The following is a 20,597-nucleotide window of genomic DNA, read 5'->3' as shown; positions in this document are numbered from 1 at the left end:
GCAACATTGAAATAGGGAATTATGTGCATGATACTTTGAGGAGAAGGGAAATGACTTTACCACTGAAAATAATAGCTAAAATAAATAATAATGAAATATTATTAGGCATTATTTAAAACAATAAAAATTACACTAATAACACAAAATAACAGAAATAATTCACAACATACAGAGCATTGCTCCAGAATAATATCAAGAGAAGACATGGTCACCACCCTCAGTGAGCTTACACAGAAGGATTCATTATGGAGACAGATAAAAATATAGTAATTCACATCATATGTTTTCCTAGAAAGATGGTGTGAATTGAATGGAGGGGAAAAATAATGCAAGATTGAATTAATTTTTTTACTCTGGAAAACATAACCATAAGGCTATTAAAATCTGAATCTACCTTAATGTTCCAGAAATTTAAAGAAAAATAAAGACCCCACTGAGAAAATCCTTCTTAAAGGAATGAGAATTCATTAATTTTCTTAACTTCTGAATGCATTTGTACCTCTCTGTCCATGCTGGAGATAGTTTGGATTACAAGAAATGCTTAAAAAGATGAGGTTGAAGTAGGCGTTAGAGACAATCTACAACAACCACTTCAATCTTCATGACATTGAGAGCCAGAGAAACTCCATAACCAGCCAAGGGTGATGAGGATAGAAAGTGGAGTAGGTAAACACCCTCACTGCATAAGCCACACTCATTGTGTTATGCTGATGTATGCAGAGATACATTCTAGGTGGAAATTTTGCAACTTCAAAAGTTGAGGTTCTTCTGTGTGTGCTACATGATGAACTAAAACTTAAAAGTTAATAGGAACAGTATCTAGTAGGGAATTTTTCAGCTACTTGGTCAAGAAAACTTTTCCTAATAAGCCATTACACCCAACTCACAATTCTCAACCATTAATCAGGTTCTCTGGAAAACCTCCAGTAACTTACCTAAACTCACCAAAAAATCTATTGCTAACTGATAACAAAAAGGAATATTGTATTTTTTGAAGCAAGGATGAGTATAGAATAATTTTTCCATGAAGAAAAAAAAAAAGAACTCAGAAGAAATTGACAGAGGAGAAAAAAAAAAAAGAATTATTGACCTCTGGTAATTTATTAGAACCATTGCACATTAAATAGGAAGTTTGCATCGATTTTCTAGGGTTCTTTTTAGGGCACCTTTTACCTCTTTGTTCCTCAAACTGTAGATCAAAGGGTTAAGCATGGGGATGACTAAGGTATAAAACACAGAGGCCATCTTGTCTGTCTCAAAGGAGTGGCTAGAGTTGGGCTGCAAATACATGAAGAGAAGGGTCCCATAGAACACAACCACCACAGTGAGATGGGAGCCACAGGTGGAGAAGGCTTTCGATCTGCCCTCAGCACAGTTCATCCTGAGGATGGCCACAAGAATGAGTATGTAGGAAACAAAGACAATTAGGAGGGAGGAAAGCAAATTTAAAGCAGAAAAGATTAGAAAAATCAATTCCATTTCACTTGTGTCAGCACATACAATGGACAGCAAGGGAAGACCATCACAATAGAAATGTCTGATGACATTGGATCTGCAAAAGGACAAAATAAAAATCTTAGCTGTGACCAGCAATGCCACAAAGATGCTATAGAGGTAAGGGATGGCCACGAAGACCAAACATACCCTGTCTGACATGATGACTGTGTAGAGGAGGGGCTTGCAAATGGCCACATAGCGATCATAAGCCATGGCTGACAGGATGAAAAGTTCACTGATAATGAAAACCTCAAAGGAAGCTAGCTGGGTTGCACACCAATTGTAGGAAATTGTATTTTTCTCTACCACAAAGTTCACAAGCATTTTGGGACCAACGACAGTGGAATAACCAAGATCAGTAAATGCGAGATGCCTGAGGAAAAAGTACATGGGGGTTTGTAGGTGAGAATCGATCTTTGTTAGGATGATCACGCCCAAATTCCCCACCACTGTGACCAAGTAGATGAGTAGAAACACGCCGAAGAGTGGGGCTTGTAGCTCTGGGCGGTCTGTGACTCCCATGAGAATAAATTCAGTCACTGAGGTGGCTACAGTTCCATTCTGTTGGTCCATGAATTTCATCAAGGCAACCTAATCTGGGAAAAAAAAAATAAAGGCATCTAAGAATTCTGAGCCTGCATCATCCATCACAACTTTAGTATATGCAGATGCAATCGGTAAGGTGAAATGGATTTTCCCCTCACATCTCAGAGTATTGACATGCAGGAACCCCTTCCTCCATGAAGGTAGCTAAGTAAGCAGATGGAATAGGATAAAAAAGGAATACAAGAGCTGGTTCTGACAACTTTATGGATTTTAGGAAATTACTGAGGGAGACTGGTATTCTATAATACATGCCTCTATGTTCTATGGAATGACAAAGATGAAGAATGACATTTTAAACTTCATCCTTTTGGATATCTGTCAGAGACTGTATATGAACTAGGTGCATTTGAGTATTACTAAATGACAATTTTGAAATGTATGTGTCTGCTATTTCTAGATACAAGAGGCTCTGCTGATGAAATTTGTAATAACTTATGACATACAAAACACATTGTCCAAGTTTTAAAACACTTGTATAAGCTACCTCTTACTACCCTTCCAGTTAATATTCTAATACAGCATGATGGATATGACCGAATGACCAAATATTAGTTGTAGTAATTCCTGATTTCCTTCTGAGTTTCAGTAGTTACTTGAAGGCATCTGTGCTCCAGCTCTCATCTAAAATTTTTCAAGATTTTCATTTATTTCATGATGGGATATCATGATTCAGATGGGGTGAGAGGTGGGGAAAGAGTCAAGGAAATTGGTTTGTGGGCTGGCTGGACATTAGCAAGACAGTGAAATTTGTCTCCTGAGATAGGTGAAACAGATCCCTTTTGAATATTTCACTAAAATGAAACCTCATCACCCATGGTCACCAGCATTCTCTGTTATTTTCAAACTAGGAGGGGAGTTACACTGAGAAGAAGCAAGAACCTCTAAAAGAGGAGTAGAGAAATGCAAATTTGATGTTTACACTTGTTTTAAAAAGACAGTGTTTCAAACTACACAGATGAAATACAAAACTATTTTAATGTTTGGGGGCAGTTTAATGCATCTCTAGCTCGACCTACTTTCATAAAAAAAATTTAATATATATATATATTCTCCACAATTATATTTTGTAAAAATTCAGTTAATTTACAAATATCTGGTATTGCAAAAGTATGACTGGGCAAAATCTTATAGAGTAAAACATAAAACTTCTTCTGTTCCCAAATGAAAAATATGATCTCAGTTTAATTATAATAATAAGGACAATAATAATAATTAGCTGTGACTTATATGGTATTTATTATATTCCAACCATTGTGCCAAGTCTTTTACAACTATCACCTCATTGTTTCTAAGAACAACCCTTGGGGATAGGTGCTCTTTCCATTTTACATTTGAGGAAACTAAGGCAGAAAGTAGTTCAGCAAGTTGTCCAGTGTCATTCAGCATGGATTTGCACTTAGGTAGTCCTGACCTGAGCCCTAGCACTCTATCCATTGTATCACATAGCTTCCTCAGTTTGCCAAGTCATGTTGCCTCCAGCCATGATCAGGTCAAATAGACTAAATCTGTACTGGTGTCAATACTGACTAGCCTTCACGTTCACCAAGGTGACAAGAACATTTTGGCTCTGAGTTGAGGCTTCCAGAGAATGTCATTGATTTGATTCTCAGTCAGCATGCCTGGGTGGGGAGTTTATCTGTCTAATGAAATTCCACATGAAGGAATGGCACTGTCTAGCATCTAACTTGTCCTATCTTCATCATTAGAATACATCTCTGCTTTGCTAACTTTGGGTGCTTGAATGGTAACATAGCAATGCAGAAATGGTTATATTGATTCAACCTTCAAAAGCCTCACCTCTAACATCTGCAGTGAAGCTGCCTGGATAATTGGTTTTCAGCTGGAGTCACAAGAACCTGTTGGAAACACCTAGATCTTAAGCCCGAAATTACTTAATGTGATCATTTTTTAGAGCTCAACTACAGTAAATGAAAACAAACAGACAAAAATAGTCTCACCTGTAGTGAATTTGCTGCATGCATCTCACTTATGTAAACCCTTATATGGTCTGCGCTGAGTAGAAATTATTGCTTTTTTGTTGCTCATGAGACATATTCCCTAAAGTACAGGAGAACTTCAAAAGAATCAACATTTCATATGATCTCCTCAGGGAATGTTTCTGGAGTTACTATCTGCAATCGGTTTTAATGTCAACATTTTATCTCAACCATAAATTGTCAAAAATAATAATATATTACACCACCATGGCTATAATCACGTTTACCAGCATGACACATAAATATATTAAAAATTTATGTATTATGAATCACTTTCTAGAAGACAGGACTTTTTTGTAATCTGTCCAAATATTGTTACTACATATACCTTAAAGGTCCTTAGATAGTTTTCGTTCTTTTGGTTATCCAAATTTCTGAAAAGCTTTAAGCTAGGGAAATTCACTTTTACAAGGCTTCCATTTTCCTTCTTGTGGACACATTTGGGGCACCAGGAGTACTACACTACGTGAGTCTAAGACAGAGACACTAAGGGTAGCAATGATGAGCTTTGCCATTTAGTATCTGATGATTTTATATATTGAATAATAATTTATATTATATGTAAGTATATGTGTATGTATATATGTAATCTGTGTATATATAATTACATCAGTGTATACCTACTGTCATGCTCAAAACAATTTAGATCTCCTCAATTCTGGAACAAATCTTAATATATAAATTTGATTGTTATCTGATCATTCTGTCAGAAATTCTGAAATAGCCTTTGTCCCAAAGAATTATAATGTTGATGAGAAATATAGCTGATCCATGTCAAAGGGCACAAAATTCTATTTCTTTACATTTTCCTCCAAATTGGATTTAGTTTTGTTTCCTCATATATCTTGTCTACAAAAAAGGGGTGTGAGTGTGTGTGTGTGGTGTGTGTGTGTGTGTGTGTGTGTGTGTGTGCATATTCTCACATGTGTTTAGGAGAGAGTTATTGTGATCCATAAATTTCACTTCAGTGGTATAGGAAACTCATAATGTGGAAATTGAAAAAGAAATCCTCCACTCTCTCAAATTAGTAAGTAAACAATAAAGAATAAAAGAGACCTAAGGAGTGGCAACAGACATTAAGAGGTTAATTCCAAATGTCATTTGTTTGTCTATGTCCAAGGTTGATTACCCATTATTATATTGAGTTTGCTTGAGGAGTTAAAATAACTCTCTCATGACCAAGCTGATGGAAGACTGGTTTTGGAATCATGAAGAACTAAGCTCAGGTGCTACATCTGGAAATATGAATTCTGCAACATTCAGTCATCCATTCTTTCATTTACTTGTTGATTCTTCTTATTGCATCCCTGTGCCTATCATGGTGTAAGTCTGTGTATGCTTCATAAATACTTGTCTATTGCTTGACTGATAGTAATACCTATGAAAAGTACCTGGTCTGGTTCTATTCTGGTTTTGCTTAATGGGTCACCATTTTAAATTCAGGGTAAGGATTCCTTTTACATTTATTCCTGTATATGATTTAAGATATCAGGCTACACCTAATTTCTGCCAAATGCTTTGCAGTGCTCCTAGCAGTTTTTGTCAAAAAAGGAGCTCTTCCTTAAGCATCAAGATGTTAGCTTTGTTGGACATTTGACTATTGAGTTCAATTTCTTATAATCCTTGTATAGCTACTCTTTTCTGCTGATCTCCTTTTGTATTCTCTAACCAGTAACAAATGGTTTTGATGATTTTGACTCTCCAGAAGAATCAGGAATCAGACATGTGCTCCTTCCTCTTCATCTCCTATTCTACTGGTGCCACCATTCCAGGAACAAAGACCTTCCTGTTCACTACCCTCATACCCCATCTCCCATAGATACAAACATTGGAGAATAAAAATCTACTCAACATTGAAATGAGTTCTAGATCTTATCTGGGGTGACCAGACTAAGCATCATACTCTTTCTAAAACCAGCTCAGTCTCGGGACTGTACTGACATATTCTTTGAGAACTGAAGAAAAACAGGGCCTCAAAATATGCTTTGATATCCCAATCTCAATTACGCCCTATATTTGGTTAATATTATATGAATTTTTGTGTATAACTTTTGTCTTCTTCCAGTGGTATTGTAAAGGCATTAATTTCTAACAAAAACATTCTTCCTATTGATTTTTTACTTTAGAATGACAATTTAACTCTCCAAGTAGGTAAAATGTTATGATAACTTTGTGTGTAATGTTTCAGTCTTATGGCAGACATGTGCTACTCATGTATGTGATGTCTTGTTAGTATTGCTAGATACTGGACAGAAATAACTCATTAACTTTTCTATATTATACTTCAACCCATGACTGATATTGACCTCTTTGCTTTTTAATGGAAATTTTCTGTGTCCAGGGCTCTTTTAAAACATATCCCTTCTGCTTGTGATCTCCAGAGTATCTTAGATTTAGGGACTATACCATTCATGTTTTCCAAGTATAGAGTTTTCACATTATGGTATATCATCTCAAATCTAGGAAGCAGATGCGTGGCACGGTGCATTGGCACAAAGGCATCCTGGCACTATATAATAAGTACTGCATAATTGCTCCCATTTTTACTTTACCTCTTCAATCTCCCACAGTTTTTAACTCTCTGTGAGGGTTTGAGAAGTTGAGGTATACTCCAAAGGAAGCTTTCATGGCTTCTGAACAATGGTCTAAGCACTATTAACATTTCTAGGGAGCCAGTGAACTTTCAGCTATTATTGTTCTCCTATAACCTCCCTATCATCAGAAATACAAAGAAACTGGCAAAAAGTTGGGAAGACATTGTTTTTGTTGTTCAGATGTTAAGCTCTACCAAATTAGGATGCCATCTCTCACTCTCACCTTCCCCTGGTCTTCAACGAGATGAATTCAATTCAACCTGGAATTATAATATTTCATTTTTCATCAAAACTGCTGAATATGAATAGGTAGGTATACTATATTATCCATTGCATCCCCAGAACAAGAATATAATGGAAATGCCTACAGTACATAGAAGATTATAAAAAGTATAACGTGGGAAATGAAATAGGAGGAGGCCAACAATATACATGCCCCCAAATTTGTAGGATCCTTTTTTAATGCCATATCTATGGAGGGGCAACCCAAGCACACAATTCTTTTGGCATAGCTGAAGTAAGAAGGTGAAGAAGTGCATTAAGCCAAGTTCCACACTAGCAGATTGATAATGGGGAACATAAATATTGGTCCTAAAAACTTGAAACAATGATTTGAGTTAGACAGTCCTTTAAAATCGTACACAGATATCCTAAACCTTCTTTAAGCCTGATCCCTGAAGCCATTATTGATGGCAACAATCACTGTTGAAAATGAGCCAACAATCCTAATCATCAGCCCTCACTGATAACCACTTTCTACTGATGGACAGTTAAGCCCAAACACCATATAAGTGCTAGTAATCTCAGACAAGTAGGAATATTTCTAATCTAGAACTTATAGCCATCCTCCAAAGAAGTCAGCCATGTGGAAATGTAGCCTGCTCAATTCTTCCTCAAATTCTGCACTCATAACTTGATCCAGAAACAAAATGTATCTATTACCAATGTTATTGACACTATGGTTCAATATTAGAATAGCTATGATTTTATTAATGCAAATTACGTTAAAGAAGATGCATTACCATATACTTTGCTGTTATACCCTAAATAACTCAAGCCCTTTCCATTTGACTTATAGCTGAAACATCCTATATGTGTTCTCTTTACCTAATATTTGGCTCCCAGGGCTTAACACAGTGTTTTCTATAAAGTACATGGTCAATTTTTCTTTCATTCTTTCTCTATTCTTTTTCTCTCATCATTCAAATAGACTTTTGAGTCTTAATATCTACTCCTATAATTATTTTTCTCATTTGGCAGAACATTTTTTATCTATTAATTCTGAAACAATTCTCTAGTTGTTTTAATACAGTCTTCCAAATGCATGAAAACCTGGTTTCTATTTACCAACTTCCCAGCAGGATATTTACCTCTCATATATTTTCATCAGGACTATCAAAATACCTTAAATATGATAATAATCTTAGGCTGATATTTCTTTACGTTTACCATAGCATACGATGTAGTAAAGGCATGTAGGATTAACTATTAAATAAATGTGAATTTGATGATGATGATGATGATGATGATGATGATGGTGATGGTGATGGTGATGGTGATGGTGATGGTGATGGATGATATTAGCAACAAGTACACTGAGTAATAGGATGTCCCTGAGTTGAGAGGTAGCCTAGTGTAGGGTGTAAAGTATAGAATATTGGACCAATAATAAGGAAGATCTGGTTCAAATGTTGCCTTCAACAATCATAGCCCAAATGACCTCAGTAAGTCACTGAATCTTTTAGTTTCTCTGTAATAAGGTGTGTGTGTATACATTATACACATAATATCGTATGTGTATACACATGCACGTATAACCTAATTCCTACGGTTATTGTAAAATTTAAATGAGATTTTTACAAATTCGATGTATTCATGTCAATTATGATTCACATTTTTTCCCTTGACTTTCACAGACTTGTCTTAAAATGTGTGTAATGAAAACACTCATATTGTTTTCATTACTCTGAAACAATGAAAAGAGGAAACATTCAAGAATTCTAGCAAAACAAAACAAAATCTTGCCTGAGGACCACTTAAATATGGCAAAGATACCTTTGGAGGAAGGCAGCGTCTGGAGTTATTTTTGTTCATAGGCCCAAAGAACAGATGGGAATGGGTTACTATTGAGGGAGAGAGTTGTCAGCTACTTTTTTCAGTGAAAATAAAGCTAAGTCTGTGGAATCATCTAAATAATCATGAAAATCAACATTTTCAAATATTATAAGGACTAAACTATTTCCATTTTTCTAATCAGAATAAGGGAAATCATGTGTTATAAGTTATGAACACAGCATTTCTCTTTGAAAAAGAGAATTTAAGCACTTTATTTTTTAATGTATTTCATACCCAATCACAATATTCCTTTCACAGTATCGATTCCACGGTATCTTTCTTTCTCAAGTATCAGGACTTCACATAATCCTGTTAAGGCCAGAATATCTAGGTCCTTATTAAAAGGACTTGGTCACAATAGTTCTCCAAGTCCTTTCTCACTGAAGAAAATATTAAGGGAGACTGTAATACTAACTAATCAAGAATTACAGTATTCAGACTAACATAGAGCATTCCATCTTCCCAGAACAGAGGTTGAATGAACATAGAGCAGAAATTTCAAGATATTGACATCTATCAACCAGGCAATTTCTACCTAGTCAGCCAATGAAGCATATAGGAAAGTGACAAGGCTAGGCGCAGCTCCCCAGAATGCATCGACAGCTTTCTCCCAGCATTTCCTAAGCATAGAATTCAGTAGGATGAGATAAATAACATGAAGAAATTCAATAGGGACAAACTGAAAGTCTGAATTTGATTTTTTGGGGAAAAAAAGCTTTATAAGGAAACAATAGGGCAGAAATCCCTCTTTATTGATTCTTCTGAAGACCTTAAAATTTTAGTTCACATCAACTTTATAAAATGTGTCTATAAAAATATATAGCACCTAAAGAAGTTAAAGTGATCTCCATTAAGAAAGACATTATTTTCAGGAATAGGTCATGATAGTCTAGGTGCATTCTGCCCTGGCCAGGACACTTTGGGAGGATTGTGTTCAATTTTGGGTTACGCATCTCAAGATTGACACTGTTAAGTTCCAGAGTGAACAGAAGGCAGCTAGAACTTTGACGAGGCATAGGAGAATGACATATGAGGATTAATTGAAGAACTTATGATGGTAGTGCAAAGAAGTTCTTGACAAAATGGAAGGTGAAATAGAAAAAATCTTAGACATTATCTTATAAAATCCATATATTTTACAAATAAATGAAGGCAAGAGAGGTTAAATATTGTTCAGAATGTCACAGGTCGCACGTAGCAGATATGGTAATTGGACATAGATCCACTAACTGTACAGGGTTCTCCAAATGTCTTAACAAAAATTTGAGCTTAAAACCCTTGTATAACTCAGTGCACTTTCCATTTGAGCTCAAGAATGCAATATTTGAGACTGAAGAAACTGTGTGTGAGTAGTGGGTGATGGGATGGAGGCTTTCTTCGAGTATTTGAATGATTGTCACAAAGAAGAGGGAATAGACATTTTTGATTTATCACAGAAGAGAAGACCAAGAGTAATGGATGGAAGCTGTAGGGAGGAAACTGAGGTTATGGTAAGGAATTGTTTTTCTAAAACCAGAGGTATTCAAAAGTGGAATAGTTGCCATAGTGTGTATTGTAACCTTCATGTACATATTTTTCCCTTCATAAAATATAAATTATTTGATGCCAAGAAAAATTTTATTTATCTTTATACTCCCGGTGTCTGACACTGTACCTTATACCAGCATTTTAAAATGCTTATTAATTGACTGATTCCCACTCAGAAGAATTTCAACCAAAGGTAGGATGCTCACCTTGGGGTACGTAACAGAGGAGACCTTTTCATAGAGATAATTTGGACTAAGTGCTCTTCTACTTCTCTTCAGTCACAAATATTTTCTAAAATAAGATTTACTAAAAATTGATAATTAAAAAAAGACTAATTGTATGAATGTATATTAGGAGAGATGATTTATTTTTTTTTTGCAAGAAAAGAGAATTGGAGAAAAATAGAATAATAAATCTGGCAGAAGTTTGCTTGCTTCTAATAATGCAACAGAAACATGCAATACATTAAGACTTTAAAAAAGAATGTTTACATAAATTTCTTATATACCCTTTTCAAGGCACCCTTTACCTCTTTGTTCCTCAAGCTGTAGATCAAAGGGTTGAGCATTGGAATGACCAGAGTGTAAAACACTGAGGCCATTTTGTCTGTGTCAAAAGAGCGGCTAGACTGGGGTTGCAGGTACATGAAGAGAAGTGTCCCATAGAAGACAACCACCACTGTGAGGTGAGAGCCACAAGTGGAGAAGGCTTTGTGCCTGCCCTCAACAGAGTTCATCCTGAGGATGGCCACCAGAATGAGCATGTAGGAGACCAGGACAACTGAGAGTGAAGAAACTAAATTAATTGCAGAAAATATCATAATGATTAATTCAATTTCACTTGTACCTGAGCATAAAATGTACAAAGGAGGGAGACTATCGCAGTAGAAATGTCTTATAACATTTGATTCACAGAAGGATGAATTAAAAATCTTAGTTGTGATCAGTAGGGATACTATGGTGCTATAGAGGTAAGGGATAGTCACCAAGGCCCAACATACCCTGTCTGACATGATGACCATATAGTAAAGGGGCTTACAGATAGCCACATAGCGGTCATAGGCCATGGCTGACAGGATGAAAAGTTCACTGGTGATAAATATCCCAAAGAAAACTAGTTGTGTTGCACATCCATTGAAGGAAATTGTATTTTTCTCCACTATGAAGCTGGCTAGCATTTTTGGACCGATGACGGTGGAATAGCCAAGATCAACATATGCCAGATGCCTGAGAAAGAAATACATGGGGGTTTGTAGGTGGGAATCAACACTAGTTAGGATGATCAAACCCAGGTTTCCCAGAGCTGTGGCCATGTAGTTGAATAAAAACACAACAAACAGGGGTCCCTGCAGCTCAGGACGTTTTGTGAGACCCATGAGAATGAATTCAGCCACTTGGCTCCCTGTAGTTTTATTCAACTTGATCATTTCTTCCATCCAAGGAAGATAATCTGAGAATAAAAAGAAGTCTTTATTGAGTACTATTTGCACAATTAGCAGTTAATGGGAAGAAATGTCTTAGATTAAGGAAGAATTTTCCAAAAAAATTTAAATGTATTACTCTGACATCATCATATCGCATTATATATAAAATCATAGCGCGTCATCATCAAGTTACTAAGAGGAAAGTGATTCTGGTTTTATTTTACAAAATTAGGAGTGAATTGTGAAAATATTTGTCTCAAGGACACAGGATAGAGAAATACTGTAAGTAAATTTTTAAATATTTTAACTAATCAGTCTGTAGATACATCACAATAAGATAATGAAGGAGGGTTGGGTATATGATAACATCTAATGGAGGCATTTTGGTGAAGTACGTATCAAGTTGGTCTTGAAGTCAAAAAGGCCTGGGTTCCAGAACCATATTCAAAATATTTCCATGTGACATGGCATTAGTGATGCAACATCCTGACAGTATGGGCTACCCTCTAAAAATATAGATTAAAAATAAAGTGATGGTCGGTATTGTTAGATATAATTTTCTTCTTAAGAGTGCCCAGACCACTGAAGTGAAAGGTCCAGTGCCCATAACTTTCTTTATATCCCTTCAGGACAGGAAGTGTCTGACATCTTGGATGACAGCATGGATATCCACCCTCTCTACAGCTTCACTCCTCTGTTGCCTTTCCAGAGATGGACTATTTTGCTGCCAGCTTTATGAAGGCTTAGAATGTTGATGTTTTTAATGCCTACCATTTGCAGACACATGAAGGGAATTAAAAAAAGAAAATAAGCTTGTTCTTTTGATACTATCCATTTGCATAGCATACAGCTTAAAGATCCCTGGGCCCTCATATATTCTTTTTGATTAGTGCACCTTGATAAATCTATTTGACTTTTCTGGTTGCAGAAAAGCATACATGACATTGGTCACAGCCAAGACATTTCAGCAGTGACATTTCTAAAACCCTTTCATGTAATTTGAATTAGAGTGAATTCAAAACATGGTCCCTAAATTGCTCCATTCACCCTCCCCCCACCCAAGTGGGCATTGTGCTTGGCTTTTTCAACTGAGTTACTTCATATCTATGGTTTTTTTTACATCAACTTTCATGAGAAGATCCCAAGAATACTATTTTCTACTCACCTGGAAGATAAAATCTTTGCTAGCTTTTTCATGTTATGCTTGCTGCTAGCTGCTAGGGGTAGACTTTATGGGTTTCTTAATCCCCATGAGACCATGTCCCTGAAGTACCGGGGAAGTTGAATAAATTTCATATTATTGTGACATGGAAATTGCCAAGACATAGTGTCACATTAGCCATGTGACTGAATAACCTGTTTCTGCCTCTTTTTGCTTCTTATAAAATAGGGCTAACAATAGCATCTACATACCAGGATTTTTGTGGAGCTCAAATTAAATTATTATCAGGTACTTAATTGGTAGAGTTGATATGTCACTGGGTTTTCAGTAAGGGAATCAGGGTTCAAATGTGACCTCAGATATTTGCTATCAGAGTAAGCCTGGGGAAGTCATTTAATCTTCTCTGCCTCAGCTTCTTGAACTTTAAAATGGAGACCATAATAACACTTCCTGGTAGGATTTGTGTGAGGATCAAATAAGTGTTATTTGTAATGTGGTTACAACAATGCCTGGCATACAGTAAGTGTTTAATAAATACCTATTTCCTTACTTTCTTATCGACTCCAAGTTTTTTTGAAAAAAGGACCTTTTTGAAAAATCACTTTTCTACAGGTGTTATTGTATGGATTTGAAACATTGAACACAATAACAGCAAAAGAAATGAACTCACAACTCTAGAGGGAGTTGACCATTTTAGGACATTCCTAAGTTTTGGTAATTCAACATAGCTTAGTGGGTAGAAGCATGGTTTGGTTGAGTGAGAAAGAGAGAAAGTAAATCCAGTCTAGAATCACAGTAACACACGTAAGTAAAATAGGTAGGTATTAAAATCAGTAGTCATAAATTTTTGGTATATTAGGAGAAGACACTTCTGATATGTCATGAATCTTTCTTCCATCCTCCTACATTGACCAACAGAAATCAATATTCTCTCAGGTAAGTAGTTTTCCCAATTCTCTTAAATACTTGGATTTAAGGACACTGAAGAAACTATAATACTGACTTGGTCTGTATTCCTCCCCCCATCAATATTTTGACAAATATATGGCTGATTTGCTATCTAAACTTATCTTTTCCTTCTGAAGAATATAGCTCCAACCTGTCATTTTGAATGTATTGTTTCCTCTCAGCAGAACACTAGCTTCCTAAGGATGGAGACTGTTCTGATTTTGCCCTTGAAACCTCAGCACCTAGCCTAGTACCTAGTATATGGCAGGAACTTAATAAATGTCTTTCAAATTATGTTGAACCAGAAAATCTTAGAAATAAGAGAATACTTACTATCTAGACTAGATAAGAGAAATATGGAAGAGAAATGAACAAACAAAAGAAATGGGTGAAATCTTCCATGGTTTGACCAACAAAACATTAGTTTAATTTTATGTATTGATATTCTTACCTCCATCAAAGACATACTCATAAAAATAAGATTAATGACTTTTGTGTATGTTTCATTCTTATTCTAATTAATTATTAAGATAAATTAATGGCTTAAATCAATACACTTATATGTCTTTTTGTTTTGCTGAATATAATGCTTATTACTTGATAATGTGTATCCACATCCAATGAACCATCATTTCCCTGGAGCCTGATTAGAAAATGCATACTAGCAACAGAAAATGCTCTGACTTCTGGCATTAGAAAGTAATGATCTTAATGGCTGCCTAGCACCGCCTACAATTCTGGCTAGAACTGCACTTGACTATACACTCTGTCATTGTAGGTCTTATCAGTGAAATAACACTCATCAATAAACAAATGCCCATCAGTTCCCTACAAGAACAAAAAAGAAATTGAAAGTCATCCTTGACCTTCCAATATTAAGGAAGATAATTTACTTTTCCATGTTGGAAATAATTTACGTTAATAATAACTACAATATATTTCAAATTATTTGTACTATGCATAGGATCAGTCTTGTAATGTCATCACCCTCCATATGCATTTACCAGGCATGTCCTGTGTGCCCATCTCTGTTGAATCCCTATTCAAAGAACTTGCAATATCCTTGGAGAAATTGCATCCTCCCTCTTTGCCAAATATTTTTACCAATGATTGGGAAGGAAAGACAATGCGATGAGTTTGCATAACGTATGGGAGATTGACCTTGAAATCATGAAGATTCTGGCTCTGGCTCTGGCCCATGGGAACTACATAAACTTCATTTGTTAATTGGCGCATTCATTCACTTGTTTATTCTTGTATGTGCCCACCAGCTATCATGATGTGCATGATAGAGGGTGTGCTTCAGAAATCCGTGTCAATTGCTTGTTGACAAACATAGCTAAGTTCATAGATACAGTAAATACCTAATCTTGTTTTCTTTTTTTTTTTCATGGTGCTCCTTTTAAAATTAGGTCATCAATCCATTTTACATGTGGTATAGTAATATTAATAATAATAATAATAATAATAGCTAACATTTAAATTGAACATATTACAAACCAGGCACTGTGATAAGCACTTACCGAGTATTATGTGATTTGAGCCTCAAAAAGTACTGGGAGGTAAGTGCTCTAATCATCCCTAATTTATACTTAAGGAAACTGGGGCAGAGTTTAAATGACTTATTAAAGTTAACACATCTAGTAAGTGCCTGAGGTTGGATTTGAACTCACATTTTCCTGACTCCAGTCCTGGTTCTCTATTCACTGCATCACATAGATGCCCTTGTATAATGTGTCAATCTACACCTAATTTCTTCCAGACAATTTTGTAGTGCTCACAAGAGTTTTTGTCAAAATAAGAATATGTCACCAAGTATTATATTGTTACCTTTATTGAACACCAGAATATCAAGATCCTTTCTGATATGGAATGTTTCAGTGATAACTTTTTGTGTTCTTTAATCAATAATGAATGACATTGATGCTTTGAATTCTCTAGAAAAAAAATCAGGGATCAGTCATATGCTTCTTCCTCTTTCCTTCCCATTGAACCATTGCCAACATTCTAGGAAGAAAGACACTGTCATCTCCCATCTCTACCAACAAGTCCCACCTACAGATACAAATAACGGAAAGAGATAAAACACTTAAAATGGAATGAGACCTTAATTATAGCTGTGGCTACTTAACTGAGGTTATTTCCTAAAATGTCATGTTCCTCTAAAAGCAGCTTGGCCTCAGGACACCACTGATATATGTCTTGGCAAGTAAAGAGGACCCTTGGCTAGAAATCCTCTTTGTTGCATAAACCTCTTATGGGTTTATATTTGACTAAGATTAATTTAATTGCTGTGTATAGACTGGTTCATTTTATTATTTCAAAGATATTCTAAAACTGTTAATTCTACAATTATGTCTTTTCCATTGAACTTTGATTAAGTTCTTCATCTCAAATGTGGTTATAATTCTATCTTTAATATCTGTGTGTCTGACATTGGGTTTCGTCATAGACCTATGTGTGAGTTATGCATATGATGCCCTCTTGGTATAATTAGACTCTGGGCAGAGATTACTCATTACCATCTCTATGATGTACCTCACCCAGTGACAGATATTGGCCTGTCAGTTTCTGAAGGAAATAGTCTGTGTCTCTGGCCTTCTGCCTAGGATCTCAGGTGAATCTCGGATTTCATTACTGTCACATTCATACTCTTTCCAGTTCTGTCATTGTTGTATATCATCTTAATGATCTTGAGGAAACTTACAGCAAGAAGGGCTTGCTGGCACAGTATCCTGGCTGCTGTATCATCTACAGCCAGGATAATTGGTCCTCTGCTATGCTCCAGTTCCAACACTTCAAATAATAAATTGAGTCCTTAATCAACATAGAACATCTCCTATACTAATGATTTTCAAACTCCCATTTGTCCATGTATTTTCTTCCTGTTTTTACAACACACACCAGAGCTTAGGGGGTTTTGATGAGATCTGCTACCCTTTATGAAGAGCCTGGGTACCCTCTAGAAAGAGGGTCAAAAAATAATTCACTTCTAGGGAGTCATTGAGCCTCCAGCTATCCAAAAGAATGATTGCTATTCAAAGAAACTGGCAGCAGGTTTAAAGACGCTTTTCTCATTATTCAGGCTTTATATGGACAATCAAATCAGAATACTATTCTCAATCCATATGCACCTCAGATTCCCCTGTTCTTTGATATTATGGGTTAATTTAAATCTTGAATTACAACATCTCAGTCCTTGACTACAACAACTAATCATGGATAGGCAGGTGAAATGTATTGTATATGACTCTGAAATCATGAATGTAATTGGATCACCTTCAGTACATAGCAAAATTTAATTGGTTTTGGCATAGAAAAAGTGATAGGAGGCTCACTATATGCTTGTCCTGAACATGGTAAAGTTGTCCATTAATATCATGTGACTTAATTAGATATCTCATGTCTGAGGTCAAAATTTTAATGGCATGGCTGAGCCAGAAGGTGGGAAAACACATTCAATCCAGTACTACATTGGCAGATCTAGGCTAGCTGTTGGTTGAGAAGATGGTTTGAGTCAGCCTGAAGATATCTATGTATGTATGTATCTGTGTGTATATATATATGTATGTATATGCATACACATATATGTGCATGTGCATAAAAGTGTAGGGGATAAATGTAGTGTTGGACTTGCAATCAAAAAGACTTGGTTCCAATCTTTTCTCCATTTATGGGCTAGATCATATCAGAAAAGTACTTAATTTCTTTAAGCCTCAGTTTCCTCATTCATAAAATAGTGTGTGTGTGTGTGTGTGTGTGTGTATTCTACCTGTCTCAGAGGGTTGCTGCAAAGCTTAAATGAGATAATGTTTATGGACTTTATCTGAATGTCAGCAATTATTCACACATCTTTTTTTTTTACATTTTTTCTCACTATTCTGAAATAATCAATTAAAAAGGAAATATAAAAAAAAAAAGACAAAGCAAAACAAAACAGAACCTCCCCTAAGGTCATTTGCCTCTGTAAGGATACTACTGAGAGTGGGGATTCTCTGCATCTCATTGGATCTGAGAGCAGCTGGGATGGTTAACGTTGAGCACCAGGTTTGTCAGTTATTTTTTTTAAACAGATAAGATAACAAAAGTGGAAAATCATTGAAATCATTTCATAGAAAGTTAATGTTTCTAAATATTGCAGTAATGAAACTCTTGTAATGATGGAATTCTGTTTTCTAATCAGACCAGAGGAAATTGTATGCTGTAAGGTTTGGGTGCAGCACTCATACTGAACAAAAGCATAGGGCTTGAACAATTTAGACTATTGTAAGTAATTCATTTTTAAACACATTTCACACCAAATCACTAGGAAATTACATAGTGACATCACACGTCACGACTTCATATATTCCTATCTAGGTCAATATGTACAGTTCCTTCCCTTGAGAACCTGATTAAAACTCTTCCCCACATCCTTTCTGATTGAAGAAAACTGAAAGAGAGGCTGTGATGACGAAGATGCAAGAACATGTCTTCTTCTTGGGAGGAGGTCGGATGAAGGAAGAGAAAATTCTAGAGAAAGATATTTATCAAAGCATTCAAGGTCTCTAGCTCTTTTTCTCCAAACAAGCCAAGAATTTTCTCCCCAAAATTCTCAATCCTGCTAAGCATTAAAATGAGATTAACAACATAAAATAATTCAATTGGCACAAATGTAAAGGCTTATATTTGAATTGCGTAAAACAAACAAACAAAAAAACTTTACTCATGAACCCTAAGAAAGATGGGGATGTTTAGGCTGATGAAAAAATGATATATTGTTCAAGAAAAAAAAATCATACTTTTAAAATCCAAACTTATGTGATTAAAGGTTGTCCAAAGCAAGAATGTCATTGGAGGTAGCTACAAGGTGTTTTGGGTTCCTCCTAGTCCTCGATCCACTCAAAGCAGTCTTGTTTGTGGTTACAACACCAAAGGATTTTGATAAATGTACTACTCCAGATTACGTTTTGGGCTCCCTTGTACCATGGCTTAAGGGGGCTTCATATGCAGATACTCTTGTCTAAATCTTACATAATCTAAACCTTCCAGAGCCTAAATAAGAGGGAGCCAAAATACTTTCCTGTTTACTCTCCTCCACCAAATGACCAAATAGGTTGTTTTCAAATCATTTTCAGATTTGAGGGTCTTTTCTTGCAAACAACAAGGCATTTCTTTGGAAAAAAAATGGAGTTTTTAGTGGATTCCAAATTCAAATGAAGGCATCGAAACGAAATGAGCTCTAAAGTCATCTAAGCTGTGGCAGCTAGGTGGTGCAGTGCATAGAGTGCCAGATCTGGGATCAGGAAGACTCATCTTCCTGAATTCAAATCTGGTCAACAGACACTTAAGAGCTACGTGATTCTGGGCAAGTCAAGTAACCATTTTGCCTCAGTTTCCTTTTCTGCAAAATAAATTGAAGAAAGAAATGACAAACTGCCCCAGTATCTTTACCAAGAAAACTCCAAATAGAATCATGAAGAGTTGGACATAACTGAAAAAAGACTGAACGACAACAATCCCAATATGAGTCTAGTATATTATATCAACTAAGGAAACTGTTGTGAACTGTATTAAGAAAGTCATGGCATCCAAATAGGACTTGATAATCTGGTTGCAATTTACCTCTTCCAAGTACCATATGGAATACTATGTTCAATTTTCAGTGTGAGAGTTTAGGATGGACATTGATAAGCTACAGAGAGAACAGAGGTAGGTAGCCTCTATATTGATTAAAAAGAATCACATGACTTTCAAAGGATGGTTTAAGACACTGTTTTGCTACCACAAAGAATAGGCTCATGGCATCTCAGATTTTGAAATGAAATGGACCTTAAAGATCATTTTATCAAATCTGAACATTTTGCAGATGACCAAAAGCCAGAGAGGATGTACTTATTGCCCAAAATATCACAGGACACCGGTAATAGATGTAGTATTTGAAAACAGGTACTTTCACAGTAGGGAGTGTCCTGAAAGTTTTAGTTCATTTTAAGCTTTAGAAACTTAAAAGTGCACCAAAACTTTTGGGACACCGTCTATAAGCCATTGTTCTTTCCTTCCAGCAGAAGAATGGAAGAATTTGCTCCAAAGGCAGCAGAAGAGATGGAAGCTTTCCTCGTGCATTGGAATGATTGTCACAAAGAAGAGGGAATAGACTTATTCTTCTTGGTTACAGATATAAACAGAAGCAATGGATGGAAGTTAGGGAGGGCAAACAGAAGTTATGGTAAAGAAAAACTTCTAAACAATTAGAGAAATTTGTGAGTAGAATGGCAATTGTGGTATGCAGTAAAACTCTTGTGGACATGCTGTTTCCCTTAGTAAAATGCGAATAACTTTATGACAAGAACTATGTTTTTTAAATTCCTCTTTGTCTGCCCAGTGCCTAGCACAGGGCATGTGAAGAGAATGTTCTAAATGCATGTAGATAGATTGATTCTTCCACTCAAGAAAACTTCAACCAAAAATGGGATGCTCAATTTGGGGGTAAATAAAATATAGAATTTAATAAAGGTTGTACTCATTAAGTCCTCCCTTAGCTCTTTTCAATCCATAGATGAACAAAACTATGATTCACTAGAGGTTGACAATTGAATACAAACAAAAATCCTTCTCTGTGTATTGGGAGAGATATTTTTTACACAAAAAGAGAGAACTGAGAAGTTGATTAAGATATCAAGCAGAAGTTTATTTGCTTCTAATAATACATTAGAATCAAATACTACCTTGGTCGTAAAATAGAAAGC

General features: G+C 35.8%; 2 protein-coding genes across 2 annotated transcripts; both read right to left on the bottom strand.

Moving 5' to 3' along the window:
* Positions 1–1,119: 1,119 nt before the first annotated feature.
* LOC110199598 (olfactory receptor 8K1-like) lies at positions 1,120–2,079 on the bottom strand. Its single transcript, XM_020974467.1, has one exon. The coding sequence runs from the start codon at positions 2,077–2,079 to the stop codon at positions 1,120–1,122; it is 960 nt and encodes a 319-aa protein (XP_020830126.1).
* Positions 2,080–10,823: 8,744 nt separating this feature from the next.
* Positions 10,824–11,792, bottom strand: LOC110199604 (olfactory receptor 8K1-like). The gene has a single exon (XM_020974476.2). The coding sequence runs from the start codon at positions 11,769–11,771 to the stop codon at positions 10,824–10,826; it is 948 nt and encodes a 315-aa protein (XP_020830135.1). The 5' UTR covers positions 11,772–11,792.
* Between the last annotated feature and the right edge of the window lie 8,805 nt (positions 11,793–20,597).

Source organism: Phascolarctos cinereus, unplaced genomic scaffold, assembly GCF_003287225.1.
Source record: "Phascolarctos cinereus isolate Bilbo 61053 unplaced genomic scaffold, phaCin_HiC Scaffold_9;HRSCAF=440, whole genome shotgun sequence".
In the NCBI taxonomy this organism is placed as follows: domain Eukaryota; kingdom Metazoa; phylum Chordata; class Mammalia; order Diprotodontia; family Phascolarctidae; genus Phascolarctos; species Phascolarctos cinereus.
This window is presented reverse-complemented; position numbering and strand designations above follow the sequence as displayed.

Coding starts and splice junctions, on each gene's coding strand:
- LOC110199598 (XM_020974467.1), bottom strand. CDS start 2,079: ATGAAATTCATGGACCAACAGAATGGAACTGTAGCCACCTCAGTGACT.
- LOC110199604 (XM_020974476.2), bottom strand. CDS start 11,771: ATGGAAGAAATGATCAAGTTGAATAAAACTACAGGGAGCCAAGTGGCT.